Source organism: Pimephales promelas, chromosome 10 (genome assembly GCF_988280905.1).
Source record: "Pimephales promelas chromosome 10, fPimPro1.hap1.1, whole genome shotgun sequence".
Classification (NCBI taxonomy): domain Eukaryota; kingdom Metazoa; phylum Chordata; class Actinopteri; order Cypriniformes; family Leuciscidae; genus Pimephales; species Pimephales promelas.
The window spans coordinates 328,703-346,579 of NC_142778.1; the positions used below are offsets into that span (position 1 = coordinate 328,703).

A 17,877-nucleotide genomic window follows, 5' to 3' on the forward strand; every position below is an offset into this window, starting at 1 on the left:
ATTGAAACCGCATTATAAAAGGCAATATAATTATATTAATCCAAAATACACTTACTCTATTATATGTGCTATCTAAATAGGATCTATTGTATAAAAATGACTTGTTCACAGTAGCAGCAGTGTATTGGCAAACCGTTGTTCAAGAAAGGCTTGCGATTTAAAATTTCTGGCCCACATTTAAAAAAAATATTGTGGTCTATATCAGTCCTACTGGGATCTCAGCAGCAGATATTGCTCCTCTCCTCAGAGATATCCCACTCTCAGTACAAGATTAAAAAAAGTACTTCTCACAATCAATGTGTACATGCATTCTGCATGCTGGATAACAGTTTATATATTAAGAAACATGATTGAAGTTTTATAACGGCTTAAAACATCCTCTATAAACTCGCTTATGGAATCTCTAAAACTGCAGCTCATGTTAAAGTAGGGGCAATTTCCACTTCATGCCGATCTTCTTCTAAATCTGTATATTGTATAATATTTTGACACTAATTTAATCAAAATGCCACAACAGATCATTCAGTGAAACAATACACGTATGCAAAAATCCAATCATTTGCTGCACATAAACCCCATAATCAATGCAAGCTTGCCTTTAAATCTCCATCCCACTGATGACCAGTGCATTGACCCAAGCCACAGTGCGAAATAAAACAAAACCCTGTTCCTACTTTAATGTGCTGCGGCTTCATTATTATAGGTGCACAATAATTAGGCCTGATATCAGATCTGCATCACACTCTCAATTAGAAACGCTCTTCCTCTCTCAAGCCTTAGTCATCCTATGAACATAGATCAGAATCAACCTTAAAATGCCAAAATTACCTAAAATAAATAGGTGAGCCAAAAGAATGTTGAAAAAGGTGTTTGTTCGGGAACGCTTGCGTGTATTTTGTAGCATTTCTTGCCATCAGGATTAAACAACATGGACGAGGCTGTACACGACGTCTTGTCCTCATGCAATCCCATTGAAAACAAGAAGCATCATGAACAAAGGTCCTGAAATGTGTGGATGTTTCTGTGCATGTCCAAGCCTGAGTGAATCCAACGCTTTCAGCTAGCCTGATGAAACAACTGTCCACGTTTTCTGCAACAACATACAGAACGCTTACAGACAACACCTGATGAAATATTCCTGTATCAAAGGTAAAAAAGGACCTCCCAGCTCTGCTGGTTACAGTTGCTCCTGATATTAAAATGAAGCTTCGGATCATAAGAACGAGTGCACGTAGACTTGTTCCTGATTGCAGTTTTTGTTCATTGGTTCTGACCAGAAGATCATCCCAACCCTTCCAACAGGAGATGCAGCACAGACTGATGAACATCGGAGGAGACGAGGGATTGGTCGAGTCGATATCCTTTACCGCACCTTTATCGGTCCATTAGAAGTTTGAGACCCCTCTCAATGTTCATCCGGTGCCCAACACGGGTGACACCCAAGTCTACAAGGTCTTCTTTCTGGAGATTAGGAAGGTGGGCGCCCTCAATTTCATTGTCCAAGAACTTCTTCTTGTGTTCTGCCAAGTTGAGGCTTTCCAGCCAGTCGGCTACATCATGCTTGGTCCAGACCAGGACGGGTTTGTCAGCGAAAGGCTTGTCGGCAGCCGCCTGGAGCAGCGTGAGTGGGGACAGCGATCGACTGCTGACTGAGCTGAGGCTGTGGCATTGCTCCGCGTTCACTACGGGTGGAGACGGCAGGCTGAACGCATCCCTTAATGAAGCAGAGCCCTGCAGAGAAGAGCTGCGACCCGACTCAGGAGGACTGGAAGCCTGAGGAGGCAAGTGTGTTGATGAAGAAGAAGCCACTGAGCTGCTGTGTTTGGCACCTGAGGCTTGGCTCATCCACTCTCTGAAAACACATATGCAGAAAGAAGTGTGTTAAGGAAAATAACATTTGTGTTGACAACACCACCAAACTATTCTGTCAATAAATGTGGCTCAAAGGAGCGCAGACAGCAACATGGTGTCGACCCACACCTGGTATGAGGGGAATCCATGTGTACCAGATGTGTGACGGATCTGGGCCAACACTATGACACACGACACACTCAGTTAAAGGAGTAGTCACTTCAGATATTTTTCTCTCCCCCACGTCATCCAAGCTGTTCATGTCTTGCTTTCCTCAGTGGAAAAGAAATCAAGGATTTTGAGAAAAACATTTCAGCACTTTACTCCATATAGTGACTTCAATGGGGTCAAACGGGTTGGTCCCACGTGTGCCCTTTCAACGTGATTATGTAATCTTTACTTTTCAACTGAAGAAAGAAAGACGTGAACATCTTGGATGACGTGGGGGTGGTAAAGCAAAATAATTTTAAGTCGAATGTAGAGACACCTTTAGTTACAAATACAAGGACCTTTGTCTAGGCAGAAGTTCCAGGATAAGCATGTGCTTCCAAGATCTTCTGAAACGGGCGTAGGGCACCTGCTTTGCTTTGACTCGACTATTTTATCTTGTTAATCCGTCACAAATTTCATGAGATTAACATATGTAAAGCTTGTAACCATGTCCGTGTATTAAAAGATTATATCACAGCTGTAACAACATTTGGATAGCATTTAATCTTTTTTTATTTGTGTTGTCCTTGATCTACCCCAGGAGTGTCTAATCTACAATCTTTACACAGCTTGGACTTACTGTACCTATAGGCCAGACACAGTCCTACCTTTGAATATTAGGTTACACTTTATTTCGATAGTCCACTTTAGACGTTCTACTAACTTTTTAACTAACTGTAATTAGAGTATTAGTAGACTATATTAGACTGTCAGTAGACTGTTAGTTTATGATTTGGGTTAGGGGAATAAGTTGACCTGTAGTTGTAAAGTTACTTAGTCAGTCAGTAGAATATCTAAAGTGGACTATCCAAATAAAGTATTACAGAATTTTATTTTCTGCAGATAAATCTCACATGAGACTAAGCTCTTATTGTGCTCCTCACCTTGATCCAATGCTTCTGGATCCTGCAGGTGGGTCGAGAGGTTCTCCCCGTTTCGGAAGTCTGTCCTTGTTGATCTGTTGAAGTTTAGAACTGAGTTCACTGATCATGTTGACTTTAGGATCTGCATTGGCCGGGAGCTCATGGGCGCCTCTCCCCAGTTTAGAGCCCCGCTGATCAAGTGTCTTGTGAGGCTCAGATTGGGCTACATCATCCCAGGGTGGAGGAGGAGGTGGTGGCCGTCCAAACGAGTCTATGCTCTCCTCCATCAAAGAGTTCCTGTAAAGTGCATTGCTTTTGTTGATTATGGGCTTCGTTTTTGGCTTCGGTGGAACCGGCGGTCGCTCCACCTCTGCCTGCCCGTCTACATAGGCTATGTATGAGTCCTCAAGTCCCTCAAATGAAAGAGTACAGACACTGGACATTGTGGAGATTGTGCTGTTTGCCTCAAAGTGAGGATCCCCACTGTTTCGACTAAAAAGTTCCTCAATGCCTGAGTCCGTGACAGGCTCGAAACTCTCTGGAGGTGGTGGAGGGTAGGTGTGGGGATTCATGCAATTCGCAAGCCCTGAAAGACACTTGGACTCCACACTGTTCATTGCAGACGCATGACAAGGATAAACGGGCAAGGGTCCCCTTGTTGCGTGACTCTTTTTCTGCTTGAGGATCTCTGCAACCTGGTCCTCAGGAACATCAATGCTGTTGGCAAACTCCAGAGGTGGAGGAAAGGGTTCAGGCAAGTCAAACTCCTCATCAAAATCCACTGAGCTCAGTGGGGGAAGAGGAATGCCACAGGAGAAGTTGGCAGGCTCCTCCACGGATGCGGCAGAGGTCCTTGTATGAGATGGCTGGGAGTTGGGGGCTATACGTTTGCCATTGGAATCACTGTCCAGGGACTCTTCTCGTCTGAATCCATCAGACTGACTATTCACTTGTGGCTTGGTCTTATCTAGTGTGTGGACCATGAGGAGCCCCTCTGACTGTTGTTGCGACGCGCTATAGTTGTTCTTCAACTGCTCGGATGGATTACGTTCCTTCGCCGCCTTTGTGGCATGATTGGACTCTCTTGTGTGCCTAAACAAACCTCCACAATCTTTTGGTTGAGCTGTGGCAACAAAGCTGGCTTCAATATTGGACCGTAGCTTGGTGTCAATGAAGAGTGGCTGGTTGAGGTTCGCTTTGCGAGATTCTCCTTTAGGTGGAGGAAGAGGGGGTTGCACTTGCTCCTTCACAGCAGCTCTATTTCTGGCCTGGTGTTGGAAATCTCCATCATTGAGAGTCATGGGACTGCCTGTGTTGGGGCAGTTCTCGGTGCGTGTTGTGAAGGGCTCAGTTGGTTCGGGGAGGGTAAAGTCTGTCATGTTGCCTCCACTTCTAAGTCGCTGGAACCCTAATAAAGGAGCCGGAGGAGCCATATGCATTTCTAAACTCTTATCAAAAGCAAACATGCCTTCATCTATGGACATAGACTGGCGTAAACGGGGGGTGGGGATAGATGAATCCTCGTCTCCGAGATCCATTGACAGAAAGGCATGGGTGTTCTTGCGTGCTTCAAGACGCTTCTCGCGGTCACGTACGGCCCCGGCAATAGCAGCTGCAAAAGGGTTGCTCGCGGTGAACCCTCCGGTGTCCTCCGGTCGTAGCTGGCCTGTTGGCTCAGAAGTGGGAGTCTCAATTTCCATGCTTCCTTCTCGGCTACTTTTGCCACTACTGCTAGTTGAAGGCTCTTTCACAATAATGGTTGGTATCTGGATTGAACTGGTTTTATCAGAGCTATCCTCAACATTTGGCTGCTTTATCAGTATACCCTTCCTGCGGGCTGGTTTCGGTGGGACGTACAGAAGTTTGCCAGCTATGTCTGAGTATGGGTTCTCCGGCACATGGGCCTTGTTATGTGTGCACATGTTTTGCTGGCTGGCTGGATAAGTCTGATAGTCATATTGTTCAAAGTTCTGCCGATGGTACGCGACCTGGTCTCTTTCTATGGTGTGGCATCTGCCTGTTGAGCTCTGTGTGTAAATGGACTGGTTGGGCTCATATCTCATAGGAGTACTGGGGTTGTAAGGTGGGGATGGAGGAGAGACGCCTGGAGGTGGGGGGATTTCCTCAGATGTGTCGGGCATTGAGAGACTTCTGGTGAACTTCAGTGGAGGTATCAGTAACTTCCTTTCTTCCCCTGCGATTCCTGGAGAAATGATCATGTGACATGTTTAGACCAGTTGACAAGTTACTTGTTTTTGTTACAAACATATCCTCATAAAACCATTCTCAAATCATGCAGTTCATGTCTGATTCGACTGTTTGAGTCATTGCTTTTCAAATCATTTTCATTTAAAATTTAAAAAATTAAATAATTAAACATTTTAATAAATTTTGACCAAATTTAATTTTGCTCATTTGAAAGAGTTCTGAAGAAATGCTAAATGAAACTGAAGGGTAACGCTGACCCTAACAGTCTACTAATACGCTAATGAGAGTTAGTTGACGTGTAGTTGCAAAGTTACGTAGAGTAGAAAGTCTAAAGCGAACCATGAGTTGATGAGGTTCATTTTTTGTGGTTTCAGTTGTATTTACATTCAGTTAGTTTAAGTACAAACTTACTGATGAATTGTGATATCTGTGTTAAAACATTTGCAGAATCATTTACACACACACACATATGTGAGTCTATTAGTTAATGGCTGTAATTTCAATGTGCTTTGAATAAAATAAAAATTCTCAACAGTTTCTGTTTGGTCAATGAGTGTCATGAGTGAATTTAACCAATTATTTTAATAAGAATCCTTTTCATTCATGAAGCAGTTCTGATGCGAAGTGGAAAAGGCAGAAATAGATTATTTACCAATGGATTTTTGTCTTTTCATGGAGCTTTTTGGCACACGAATGTAACTTCCATGGGATCTCCCAGGAACATTAGGAGGAACTATAGCGACTCCGGGCCTTTCAGAGCTGGACTGCTGTAAATCAGATTGCAAACACACACACATACAGTTTCAGATCGTTTTAATCATCAATCACAATTATAATCTAACCCAGCTAACAAGGTACATTCTCAGAAGTTATGAACAAACACTCTTCCAGGAACAATAGTAGAATGTTTGTTTAGATATCTTGTCTTTAATAATGTTCTAAAAATGTTACCCAAAACATCTACCATCTAACCGTTACAGAACTTTTAGAGAACATTCAAAAGAATCACTCCCATAATGTTTGCAGTATGATAAAATAACCAAGAAACGTTTTAACGTTTCTGTTCAGGGTTTATTAAAAAAAATATTTTCATTATTTGATGGAAATGTTTGCAAAACATTCTTAGAACAAATATGTATTGGCTGGGAACACTGGTTATTGCATGTAATTTCAGGCTACAAGACAACGGGTGCGACTCACAGTGACATCCATGCATGCGGCCGAACAGCGGCTGGAGGGGCGGGGCTTGATCGTGGCGACTGCAGAGGCTTTCCCATTGGCTGGTTTCTGCAGATGCACAGTCTCTTCCACTTTATCTGCAAAGACAATAATGTCTGAGGGACAGGAGGAATAAAACCAGCATTCGGTCTCTGAGACAGGCATCTGCTCTGCAACGGTTGACCACAGTTTTAAAGACATGTAAGACTGAACTCACCCAGTTCTTCTAGTTCAGATGTCATGGACTTGGATCTCATTGAGAGTGCAGTTGTTGGAGCTCTTTTGGGTGGAGGAGGAGCTACAACACACACACACACACACACACACATGTGACTCCTTACTTTCTGTATCATGTACTCTGTATCTGTATCATATAACAATATTTACAGTATAATAGCATTACATAACTTTAGATTTTTCAAAATGAACAAACATTCTGATTCCATCGGCCTGATTAAAGCACTCACATTACAACATTTCCCATTTCTGGAGTTATCATCCATGTTAATGTAGCTCTGTTTATCACTCATTCACCGTACCATGTTAACATTGTAACACACTAAACCTAGTAAAATTATGTTTAGTTACAAAATACTGTTGCACCCCCCAATCCATAATTTTGTCTGAAATGTTTCAGTTGGATGTTGATCTTGTGTTTTAAATGTCACTTGTTTCAGAACGTTTATTCGTTCCCATGTTTGAAGAATGATACAATGTATCGTTTGCTTAACGGTCACATGACCAAGAAAAAACATGTTTAAAGAGCAGAACATTTAGAATTTTCAGAAAACATTCAGAAATACAATAAGAAAATCGTTCTTAGAACATATTATCGTTAGTGTGTCGGTCGAGCACTAGCAGCAGTGCCGTGCGATTCCTCGAGGGATTGTCGTACCTTTCTTCCGGGTTTTGTCGTCTTGCTCCGGATTCCTGCTGACTCTCACCACTTTAATGACGAGTCGGTTTCCTCCGTGTTTAATCATGTTTACGACCTGCCGATGCCCCATCTTCACCACATCCTGATGATTGACCTGTCACACACACACACACACACACAGGTCACAGGTTACTGGTGAACAGTGATTACATCATGCAGATTATTTCAGAGGATGACAGAAGAGATTGAACTAGCGATGGAGAATATCTGCCCCGTATTTAAAATCACAACCAGTGACGCAAATGAATAATTCTTCCGAGTCTGTTGTTCTCAGTGAATCATGTGCAGTCTGAAGTGAATTGTGATAGAGTTAGATTGGTTTGACCTGCTCTCTCTCTCTCTCTCTCACTGAACACAGAGAACTGGGTCCTGATGACGAGAGAAATATAGCAGAAGTGTGGAGATTTAACCACAATACAGCTTCGAGAAGTGAATCAATCAATGATTTCATTTATATTCTACTGCACTCAGTGGGCCCCCTGAGTCTGTGACACCAAGCGCCAGCCCATAATTCCACCGTCCACGAACCCACTATTTTTATAATGGCATAAATGCTACGTGGGATCTCAATATCTCAGCTCAGGAAGGGTCTAGAGCCTCCATTTTTGCACTCAGGTTTAAGTCTCATGGCCCTCTATCAGAATCCAGAGTTTTGAGAAGATTGGAGAACCTTAATTTTTCGCCCGAAAAAAAAAAACGTAAGGGGTACCACTGTCGTTTTTTTTCAGGGTCGAATTTTTGAGTTTCGATATCTCAGCTCTGGAAGGGTCTAGAGCCTCCATTTTTGCACTCAGGTTTAAGTCTCATGGCCCTCTATCAGAATCCAGAGTTTTGAGAAGATTGGAGAACCTTAATTTTTCGCCCGAAAAAAAAAAACGTAAGGGGTACCACTGTCGTTTTTTTTCAGGGTCGAATTTTTGAGTTTCGATATCTCAGCTCTGGAAGGGTCTAGAGCCTCCATTTTTGCACTCAGGTTTAAGTCTCATGGCCCTTTATCAGAATCCAGAGTTTTGAGAAGATTGGAGAACCTTAATTTTTCGCCCGAAAAAAAAAAAAACGTAAGGGGTACCACTGTCGTTTTTTTTTTCGGGTCGAATTTTTGAGTTTCGATATCTCAGCTCTGGAAGGGTCTAGAGCCTCCATTTTTGCACTCAGGTTTAAGTCTCATAGTCCTCTATCAGAATCCAGAGTTTTGAGAAGATTGGAGAACCTTAATTTTTCGCCCGAAAAAAAAAAACGTAAGGGGTACCACTGTCTTTTTTTTTCGGGTCGAATTTTTGAGTTTCGATATCTCAGCTCTGGAAGGGTCTAGAGCCTCCATTTTTGCACTCAGGTTTAAGTCTCATGGCCCTTTATCAGAATCCAGAGTTTTGAGAAGATTGGAGAAGCTTAATTTTTCGCCCGAAAAAAAAACAAAACGTAAGGGGTACCACTGTCGTTTTTTTTTTCGGGTCGAATTTTTGAGTTTCGATATCTCAGCTCTGGAAGGGTCTAGAGCCTCCATTTTTGCACTCAGGTTTAAGTCTCATGGCCCTCTATCAGAATCCAAAGTTTTGAGAAGACTGGAGAACCTTCATTTTTCGCCCGAAAAAAAAAAAACCGTAAGGGGTACCACTGTCGTTTTTTTTTTCGGGTCGAATTTTTGAGTTTCGATATCTCAGCTCTGGAAGGGTCTAGAGCCTCCATTTTTGCACTCAGGTTTAAGTCTCATGGCCCTTTATCAGAATCCAAAGTTTTGAGAAGATTGGAGAACCTTAATTTTTCGCCCGAAAAAAAAAAACGTAAGGGGTACCACTGTCGTTTTTTTTCAGGGTCGAATTTTTGAGTTTCAATATCTCAGCTCTGGAAGGGTCTAGAGCCTCCATTTTTGCACTCAGGTTTAAGTCTCATGGTCCTCTATCAGAATCCAGAGTTTTGAGAAGATTGGAGAACCTTAATTTTTCGCCCGAAAAAAAAAAACGTAAGGGGTACCACTGTCGTTTTTTTTCAGGGTCGAATTTTTGAGTTTCAATATCTCAGCTCTGGAAGGGTCTAGAGCCTCAATTTTTGCACTCAGGTATAAGTCTCATGGCCCTCTATCAGAATCCAGAGTTTTGAGAAGATTGGAGAACCTTAATTTTTCGCCCGAAAAAAAAAAACGTAAGGGGTACCACTGTCGTTTTTTTTTCGGGTCGAATTTTTGAGTTTCGATATCTCAGCTCTGGAAGGGTCTAGAGCCTCCATTTTTGCACTCAGGTTTAAGTCTCATGGCCCTCTATCAGAATCAAGAGTTTTGAGAAGATTGGAGAACCTTAATTTTTCACCCGAAAAAAAAAAACATAAGGGGTACCACTGTCGTTTTTTTTTCGGGTCGAATTTTTGAGTTTCGATATCTCAGCTCTGGAAGGGTCAAGAGCCTCCATTTTTGCACTCAGGTTTAAGTCTCATGGCCCTCTATCAGAATCCAAAGTTTTGAGAAGATTGGAGGACCTTCATTTTTCGCCCGAAAAAAAAAACCGTAAGGGGTACCACTGTCGTTTTTTTTTTCGGGTCGAATTTTTGAGTTTCGATATCTCAGCTCTGGAAGGGTCTAGAGCCTCCATTTTTGCACTCAGGTATAAGTCTCATGGCCCTCTATCAGAATCCAGAGTTTTGAGAAGATTGGAGAACCTTAATTTTTCGCCCGAAAAAAAAAAACGAAAGGGGTACCACTGTCGTTTTTTTTTCGGGTCGAATTTTTGAGTTTCGATATCTCAGCTCTGGAAGGGTCTAGAGCCTCCATTTTTGCACTCAGGTTTAAGTCTCATGGCCCTCTATCAGAATCCAGAGTTTTGAGAAGATTGGAGAACCTTAATTTTTCGCCCGAAAAAAAAAAACGTAAGGGGTACCACTGTCGTTTTTTTTTTCGGGTCGAATTTTTGAGTTTCGATATCTCAGCTCTGGAAGGGTCTAGAGCCTCCATTTTTGCACTCAGGTTTAAGTCTCATGGCCCTCTATCAGAATCCAGAGTTTTGAGAAGATTGGAGAACCTTAATTTTTCGCCCGAAAAAAAAAAAACGAAAGGGGTACCACTGTCGTTTTTTTTTCGGGTCGAATTTTAGAGTTTCGATATCTCAGCTCTGGAAGGGTCTAGAGCCTCAATTTTTGCACTCAGGTATAAGTCTCATGGCCCTCTATCAGAATCCAGAGTTTTGAGAAGATTGGAGAACCTTAATTTTTCGCCCGAAAAAAAAAAAACATAAGGGGTACCACTGTCGTTTTTTTCAGGGTCGAATTTTTGAGTTTCAATATGTCAGCTCTGGAAGGGTCTAGAGCCTCCATTTTTGCACTCAGGTTTAAGTCTCATGGCCCTTTATCAGAATCCAGAGTTTTGAGAAGATTGGAGAACCTTAATTTTTCGCCCGAAAAAAAAAACGTAAGGGGTACCACTGTCATTTTTTTTTCGGGTCGATTTTTTGAGTTTCGATATCTCAGCTCTGGAAGGGTCTAGAGCCTCCATTTTTGCACTCAGGTTTAAGTCTCATGGTCCTCTATCAGAATCCAGAGTTTTGAGAAGATTGGAGAACCTTAATTTTTCGCCCGAAAAAAAAAAAACGTAAGGGGTACCACTGTCGTTTTTTTTTCGGGTCGAATTTTTGAGTTTCGATATCTCAGCTCTGGAAGGGTCTAGAGCCTCCATTTTTGCACTCAGGTATAAGTCTCATGGCCCTCTATCAGAATCCAGAGTTTTGAGAAGATTGGAGAACCTTAATTTTTCGCCCGAAAAAAAAAAAACGTAAGGGGTACCACTGTCGTTTTTTTTCAGGGTCGAATTTTTGAGTTTCAATATCTCAGCTCTGGAAGGGTCTAGAGCCTCCATTTTTGCACTCAGGTTTAAGTCTCATGGCCCTTTATCAGAATCCAGAGTTTTGAGAAGATTGGAGAACCTTAATTTTTCGCCCGAAAAAAAAAAACGTAAGGGGTACCACTGTCGTTTTTTTTCAGGGTCGAATTTTTGAGTTTCAATATGTCAGCTCTGGAAGGGTCTAGAGCCTCCATTTTTGCACTCAGGTTTAAGTCTCATGGCCCTTTATCAGAATCCAGAGTTTTGAGAAGATTGGAGAACGTTAATTTTTCGCCCGAAAAAAAACAAAACGTAAGGGGTACCACTGTCGTTTTTTTTTTCGGGTCGAATTTTTGAGTTTCGATATCTCAGCTCTGGAAGGGTCTAGAGCCTCCATTTTTGCACTCAGGTATAAGTCTCATGGCCCTCTATCAGAATCCAGAGTTTTGAGAAGATTGGAGAACCTTAATTTTTCGCCCGAAAAAAAAAAACCGTAAGGGGTACCACTGTCGTTTTTTTTCAGGGTCGAATTTTTGAGTTTCGATATCTCCGCTCTGGAAGGGTCTAGAGCCTCCATTTTTGCACTCAGGTTTAAGTCTCATGGCCCTTTATAAGAATCCAGAGTTTTGAGAAGATTGGAGAACCTTAATTTTTCGCCCAAAAAAAAAACGTAAGGGGTACCACTGTCGTTTTTTTTTCGGGTCGATTTTTTGGGTTTCGATATCTCAGCTCTGGAAGGGTCTAGAGCCTCCATTTTTGCACTCAGGTTTAAGTCTCATGGTCCTCTATCAGAATCCAGAGTTTTGAGAAGATTGGAGAACCTTAATTTTTCGCCCGAAAAAAAAAACAAAACGTAAGGGGTACCACTGTCGTTTTTTTTTTTCGGGTCGAATTTTTGAGTTTCGATATCTCAGCTCTGGAAGGGTCAAGAGCCTCCATTTTTGCACTCAGGTTTAAGTCTCATGGCCCTCTATCAGAATCCAAAGTTTTGAGAAGATTGGAGGACCTTCATTTTTCGCCCGAAAAAAAAAAACCGTAAGGGGTACCACTGTCGTTTTTTTTTTCGGGTCGAATTTTTGAGTTTCGATATCTCAGCTCTGGAAGGGTCTAGAGCCTCCATTTTTGCACTCAGGTTTAAGTCTCGTGGCCCTCTATCAGAATCCAGAGTTTTGAGAAGATTGGAGAACCTTAATTTTTCGCCCGAAAAAAAAAAACGAAAGGGGTACCACTGTCGTTTTTTTTTCGGGTCGAATTTTTGAGTTTCGATATCTCAGCTCTGGAAGGGTCTAGAGCCTCCATTTTTGCACTCAGGTTTAAGTCTCATGGCCCTCTATCAGAATCCAGAGTTTTGAGAAGATTGGAGAACCTTAATTTTTCGCCCGAAAAAAAAAAACGTAAGGGGTACCACTGTCGTTTTTTTTTTCGGGTCGAATTTTTGAGTTTCGATATCTCAGCTCTGGAAGGGTCTAGAGCCTCCATTTTTGCACTCAGGTTTAAGTCTCATGGCCCTCTATCAGAATCCAGAGTTTTGAGAAGATTGGAGAACCTTAATTTTTCGCCCGAAAAAAAAAAAACGAAAGGGGTACCACTGTCGTTTTTTTTTCGGGTCGAATTTTAGAGTTTCGATATCTCAGCTCTGGAAGGGTCTAGAGCCTCAATTTTTGCACTCAGGTATAAGTCTCATGGCCCTCTATCAGAATCCAGAGTTTTGAGAAGATTGGAGAACCTTAATTTTTCGCCCGAAAAAAAAAAAAACATAAGGGGTACCACTGTCGTTTTTTTCAGGGTCGAATTTTTGAGTTTCAATATGTCAGCTCTGGAAGGGTCTAGAGCCTCCATTTTTGCACTCAGGTTTAAGTCTCATGGCCCTTTATCAGAATCCAGAGTTTTGAGAAGATTGGAGAACCTTAATTTTTCGCCCGAAAAAAAAAACGTAAGGGGTACCACTGTCATTTTTTTTTCGGGTCGATTTTTTGAGTTTCGATATCTCAGCTCTGGAAGGGTCTAGAGCCTCCATTTTTGCACTCAGGTTTAAGTCTCATGGTCCTCTATCAGAATCCAGAGTTTTGAGAAGATTGGAGAACCTTAATTTTTTTCGCCCGAAAAAAAAAAAACGTAAGGGGTACCACTGTCGTTTTTTTTTCGGGTCGAATTTTTGAGTTTCGATATCTCAGCTCTGGAAGGGTCTAGAGCCTCCATTTTTGCACTCAGGTATAAGTCTCATGGCCCTCTATCAGAATCCAGAGTTTTGAGAAGATTGGAGAACCTTAATTTTTCGCCCGAAAAAAAAAAAACGTAAGGGGTACCACTGTCGTTTTTTTTCAGGGTCGAATTTTTGAGTTTCAATATCTCAGCTCTGGAAGGGTCTAGAGCCTCCATTTTTGCACTCAGGTTTAAGTCTCATGGCCCTTTATCAGAATCCAGAGTTTTGAGAAGATTGGAGAACCTTAATTTTTCGCCCGAAAAAAAAAAACGTAAGGGGTACCACTGTCGTTTTTTTTCAGGGTCGAATTTTTGAGTTTCAATATGTCAGCTCTGGAAGGGTCTAGAGCCTCCATTTTTGCACTCAGGTTTAAGTCTCATGGCCCTTTATCAGAATCCAGAGTTTTGAGAAGATTGGAGAACGTTAATTTTTCGCCCGAAAAAAAACAAAACGTAAGGGGTACCACTGTCGTTTTTTTTTCGGGTCGAATTTTTGAGTTTCGATATCTCAGCTCTGGAAGGGTCTAGAGCCTCCATTTTTGCACTCAGGTATAAGTCTCATGGCCCTCTATCAGAATCCAGAGTTTTGAGAAGATTGGAGAACCTTAATTTTTCGCCCGAAAAAAAAAACCGTAAGGGGTACCACTGTCGTTTTTTTTCAGGGTCGAATTTTTGAGTTTCGATATCTCCGCTCTGGAAGGGTCTAGAGCCTCCATTTTTGCACTCAGGTTTAAGTCTCATGGCCCTTTATAAGAATCCAGAGTTTTGAGAAGATTGGAGAACCTTAATTTTTCGCCCCAAAAAAAAACGTAAGGGGTACCACTGTCGTTTTTTTTTCGGGTCGATTTTTTGGGTTTCGATATCTCAGCTCTGGAAGGGTCTAGAGCCTCCATTTTTGCACTCAGGTTTAAGTCTCATGGTCCTCTATCAGAATCCAGAGTTTTGAGAAGATTGGAGAACCTTAATTTTTCGCCCGAAAAAAAAACAAAACGTAAGGGGTACCACTGTCGTTTTTTTTTTTCGGGTCGAATTTTTGAGTTTCGATATCTCAGCTCTGGAAGGGTCTAGAGCCTCCATTTTTGCACTCAGGTTTAAGTCTCATGGTCCTCTATCAGAATCCAGAGTTTTGAGAAGATTGGAGAACCTTAATTTTTCGCCCGAAAAAAAAAAAACGTAAGGGGTACCACTGTCGTTTTTTTTCAGGGTCGAATTTTTGAGTTTCAATATTTCAGCTCTGGAAGGGTCTAGAGCCTCCATTTTTGCACTCAGGTTTAAGTCTCATGGCCCTTTATCAGAATCCAGAGTTTTGAGAAGATTGGAGAACCTTAATTTTTCGCCCGAAAAAAAAAAACGTAAGGGGTACCACTGTCGTTTTTTTTTTCGGGTCGAATTTTTGAGTTTCGATATCTCAGCTCTGGAAGGGTCTAGAGCCTCCATTTTTGCACTCAGGTTTAAGTCTCATGGTCCTCTATCAGAATCCAGAGTTTTGAGAAGATTGGAGAACCTTAATTTTTCGCCCGAAAAAAAAAACGTAAGGGGTACCACTGTCGTTTTTTTTTTTCGGGTCGAATTTTTGAGTTTCGATATCTCAGCTCTGGAAGGGTCTAGAGCCTCCATTTTTGCACTCAGGTTTAAGTCTCATGGCCCTCTATCAGAATCCAGAGTTTTGAGAAGATTGGAGAACCTTAATTTTTCGCCCGAAAAAAAAAAAACGAAAGGGGTACCACTGTCGTTTTTTTTTCGGGTCGAATTTTTGAGTTTCGATATCTCAGCTCTGGAAGGGTCTAGAGCCTCCATTTTTGCACTCAGGTTTAAGTCTCATGGCCCTCTATCAGAATCCAGAGTTTTGAGAAGATTGGAGAACCTTAATTTTTCGCCCGAAAAAAAAAAACGTAAGGGGTACCATTGTCGTTTTTTTTTTGGGTCGAATTTTTGAGTTTCGATATCTCAGCTCTGGAAGGGTCTAGAGCCTCCATTTTTGCACTCAGGTTTAAGTCTCATGGCCCTCTATCAGAATCCAGAGTTTTGAGAAGATTGGAGAACCTTAATTTTTCGCCCGAAAAAAAAAAACGTAAGGGGTACCACTGTCGTTTTTTTTCAGGGACGAATTTTTGAGTTTCGATATCTCAGCTCTGAAAGGGTCTAGAGCCTCCATTTTTGCACTCAGGTATAAGTCTCATGGCCCTCTATCAGAATCCAGAGTTTTGAGAAGATTGGAGAACCTTAATTTTTCGCCCGAAAAAAAAAACGTAAGGGGTACCACTGTCGTTTTTTTTTAGGGTCGAATTTTTGAGTTTCGATATCTCAGCTCTGGAAGGGTCTAGAGCCTCCATTTTTGCACTCAGGTATAAGTCTCATGGCCCTCTATCAGAATCCAGAGTTTTGAGAAGATTGGAGAACCTTAATTTTTCGCCCGAAAAAAAAAAACGTAAGGGGTACCACTGTCGTTTTTTTTCAGGGTCGAATTTTTGAGTTTCAATATGTCAGCTCTGGAAGGGTCTAGAGCCTCCATTTTTGCACTCAGGTTTAAGTCTCATGGCCCTTTATCAGAATCCAGAGTTTTGAGAAGATTGGAGAACCTTAATTTTTCGCCCGAAAAAAAAAAACGTAAGGGGTACCACTGTCGTTTTTTTTTAGGGTCGAATTTTTGAGTTTCGATATCTCAGCTCTGGAAGGGTCTAGAGCCTCCATTTTTGCACTCAGGTATAAGTCTCATGGCCCTCTATCAGAATCCAGAGTTTTGAGAAGATTGGAGAACCTTAATTTTTCGCCCGAAAAAAAAAACGTAAGGGGTACCACTGTCGTTTTTTTTTAGGGTCGAATTTTTGAGTTTCGATATCTCAGCTCTGGAAGGGTCTAGAGCCTCCATTTTTGCACTCAGGTATAAGTCTCATGGCCCTCTATCAGAATCCAGAGTTTTGAGAAGATTGGAGAACCTTAATTTTTCGCCCGAAAAAAAAAAAACGTAAGGGGTACCACTGTCGTTTTTTTTCAGGGTCGAATTTTTGAGTTTCAATATGTCAGCTCTGGAAGGGTCTAGAGCCTCCATTTTTGCACTCAGGTTTAAGTCTCATGGCCCTTTATCAGAATCCAGAGTTTTGAGAAGATTGGAGAACCTTAATTTTTCGCCCGAAAAAAAAAACGTAAGGGGTACCACTGTCGTTTTTTTTTCGGGTCGAATTTTTGAGTTTCGATATCTCAGCTCTGGAAGGGTCTAGAGCCTCCATTTTTGCACTCAGGTATAAGTCTCATGGCCCTCTATCAGAATCCAGAGTTTTGAGAAGATTGGAGAACCTTAATTTTTCGCCGGAAAAAAAAAAAACGTAAGGGGTACCACTTTCGTTTTTTTTCAGGGTCGAATTTTTGAGTTTCGATATCTCAGCTCTGGAAGGGTCTAGAGCCTCCATTTTTGCACTCAGGTTTAAGTCTCATGGCCCTTTATCAGAATCCAGAGTTTTGAGAAGATTGGAGAACCTTAATTTTTCGCCCGAAAAAAAAAAACGTAAGGGGTACCACTGTCGTTTTTTTTTCGGATCGATTTTTTGAGTTTCGATATCTCAGCTCTGGAAGGGTCTAGAGCCTCCATTTTTGCACTCAGGTTTAAGTCTCATGGTCCTCTATCAGAATCCAGAGTTTTGAGAAGATTGGAGAACCTTAATTTTTCGCCCGAAAAAAAAACAAAACGTAAGGGGTACCACTGTCGTTTTTTTTTCGGGTCGAATTTTTGAGTTTCGATATCTCAGCTCTGGAAGGGTCTAGAGCCTCCATTTTTGCACTCAGGTATAAGTCTCATGGCCCTCTATCAGAATCCAGAGTTTTGAGAAGATTGGAGAACCTTAATTTTTCGCCCGAAAAAAAAAAAACGAAAGGGGTACCACTGTCGTTTTTTTTTCGGGTCGAATTTTAGAGTTTCGATATCTCAGCTCTGGAAGGGTCTAGAGCCTCAATTTTTGCACTCAGGTATAAGTCTCATGGCCCTCTATCAGAATCCAGAGTTTTGAGAAGATTGGAGAACCTTAATTTTTCGCCCGAAAAAAAAAAAACATAAGGGGTACCACTGTCGTTTTTTTCAGGGTCGAATTTTTGAGTTTCAATATGTCAGCTCTGGAAGGGTCTAGAGCCTCCATTTTTGCACTCAGGTTTAAGTCTCATGGCCCTTTATCAGAATCCAGAGTTTTGAGAAGATTGGAGAACCTTAATTTTTCGCCCGAAAAAAAAAACGTAAGGGGTACCACTGTCATTTTTTTTTCGGGTCGATTTTTTGAGTTTCGATATCTCAGCTCTGGAAGGGTCTAGAGCCTCCATTTTTGCACTCAGGTTTAAGTCTCATGGTCCTCTATCAGAATCCAGAGTTTTGAGAAGATTGGAGAACCTTAATTTTTCGCCCGAAAAAAAAAAAAACGTAAGGGGTACCACTGTCGTTTTTTTTTCGGGTCGAATTTTTGAGTTTCGATATCTCAGCTCTGGAAGGGTCTAGAGCCTCCATTTTTGCACTCAGGTATAAGTCTCATGGCCCTCTATCAGAATCCAGAGTTTTGAGAAGATTGGAGAACCTTAATTTTTCGCCCGAAAAAAAAAAAACGTAA

At 41.7% G+C, this 17,877-nt stretch overlaps 1 protein-coding gene across 1 annotated transcript in view; it reads right to left on the minus strand.

The window, feature by feature from the left end:
• Positions 1-182: 182 nt before the first annotated feature.
• shank2a (SH3 and multiple ankyrin repeat domains 2a) overlaps positions 183-17,877 on the minus strand; it is a 66,253-nt gene continuing 48,558 nt past the window's right edge. Inside the window, exons 17-22 of the mRNA XM_089135246.1 lie at positions 7,246-7,381; positions 6,568-6,648; positions 6,333-6,448; positions 5,785-5,899; positions 2,946-5,127; positions 183-1,852 (exon numbers count right to left, since the gene is read on the minus strand). Of these exons, the coding sequence (XP_088991372.1) occupies positions 1,375-1,852; positions 2,946-5,127; positions 5,785-5,899; positions 6,333-6,448; positions 6,568-6,648; positions 7,246-7,381 (3,108 nt within the window). The 3' untranslated portion in view covers positions 183-1,374. The remainder of the gene's footprint in view (positions 1,853-2,945; positions 5,128-5,784; positions 5,900-6,332; positions 6,449-6,567; positions 6,649-7,245; positions 7,382-17,877) is intronic.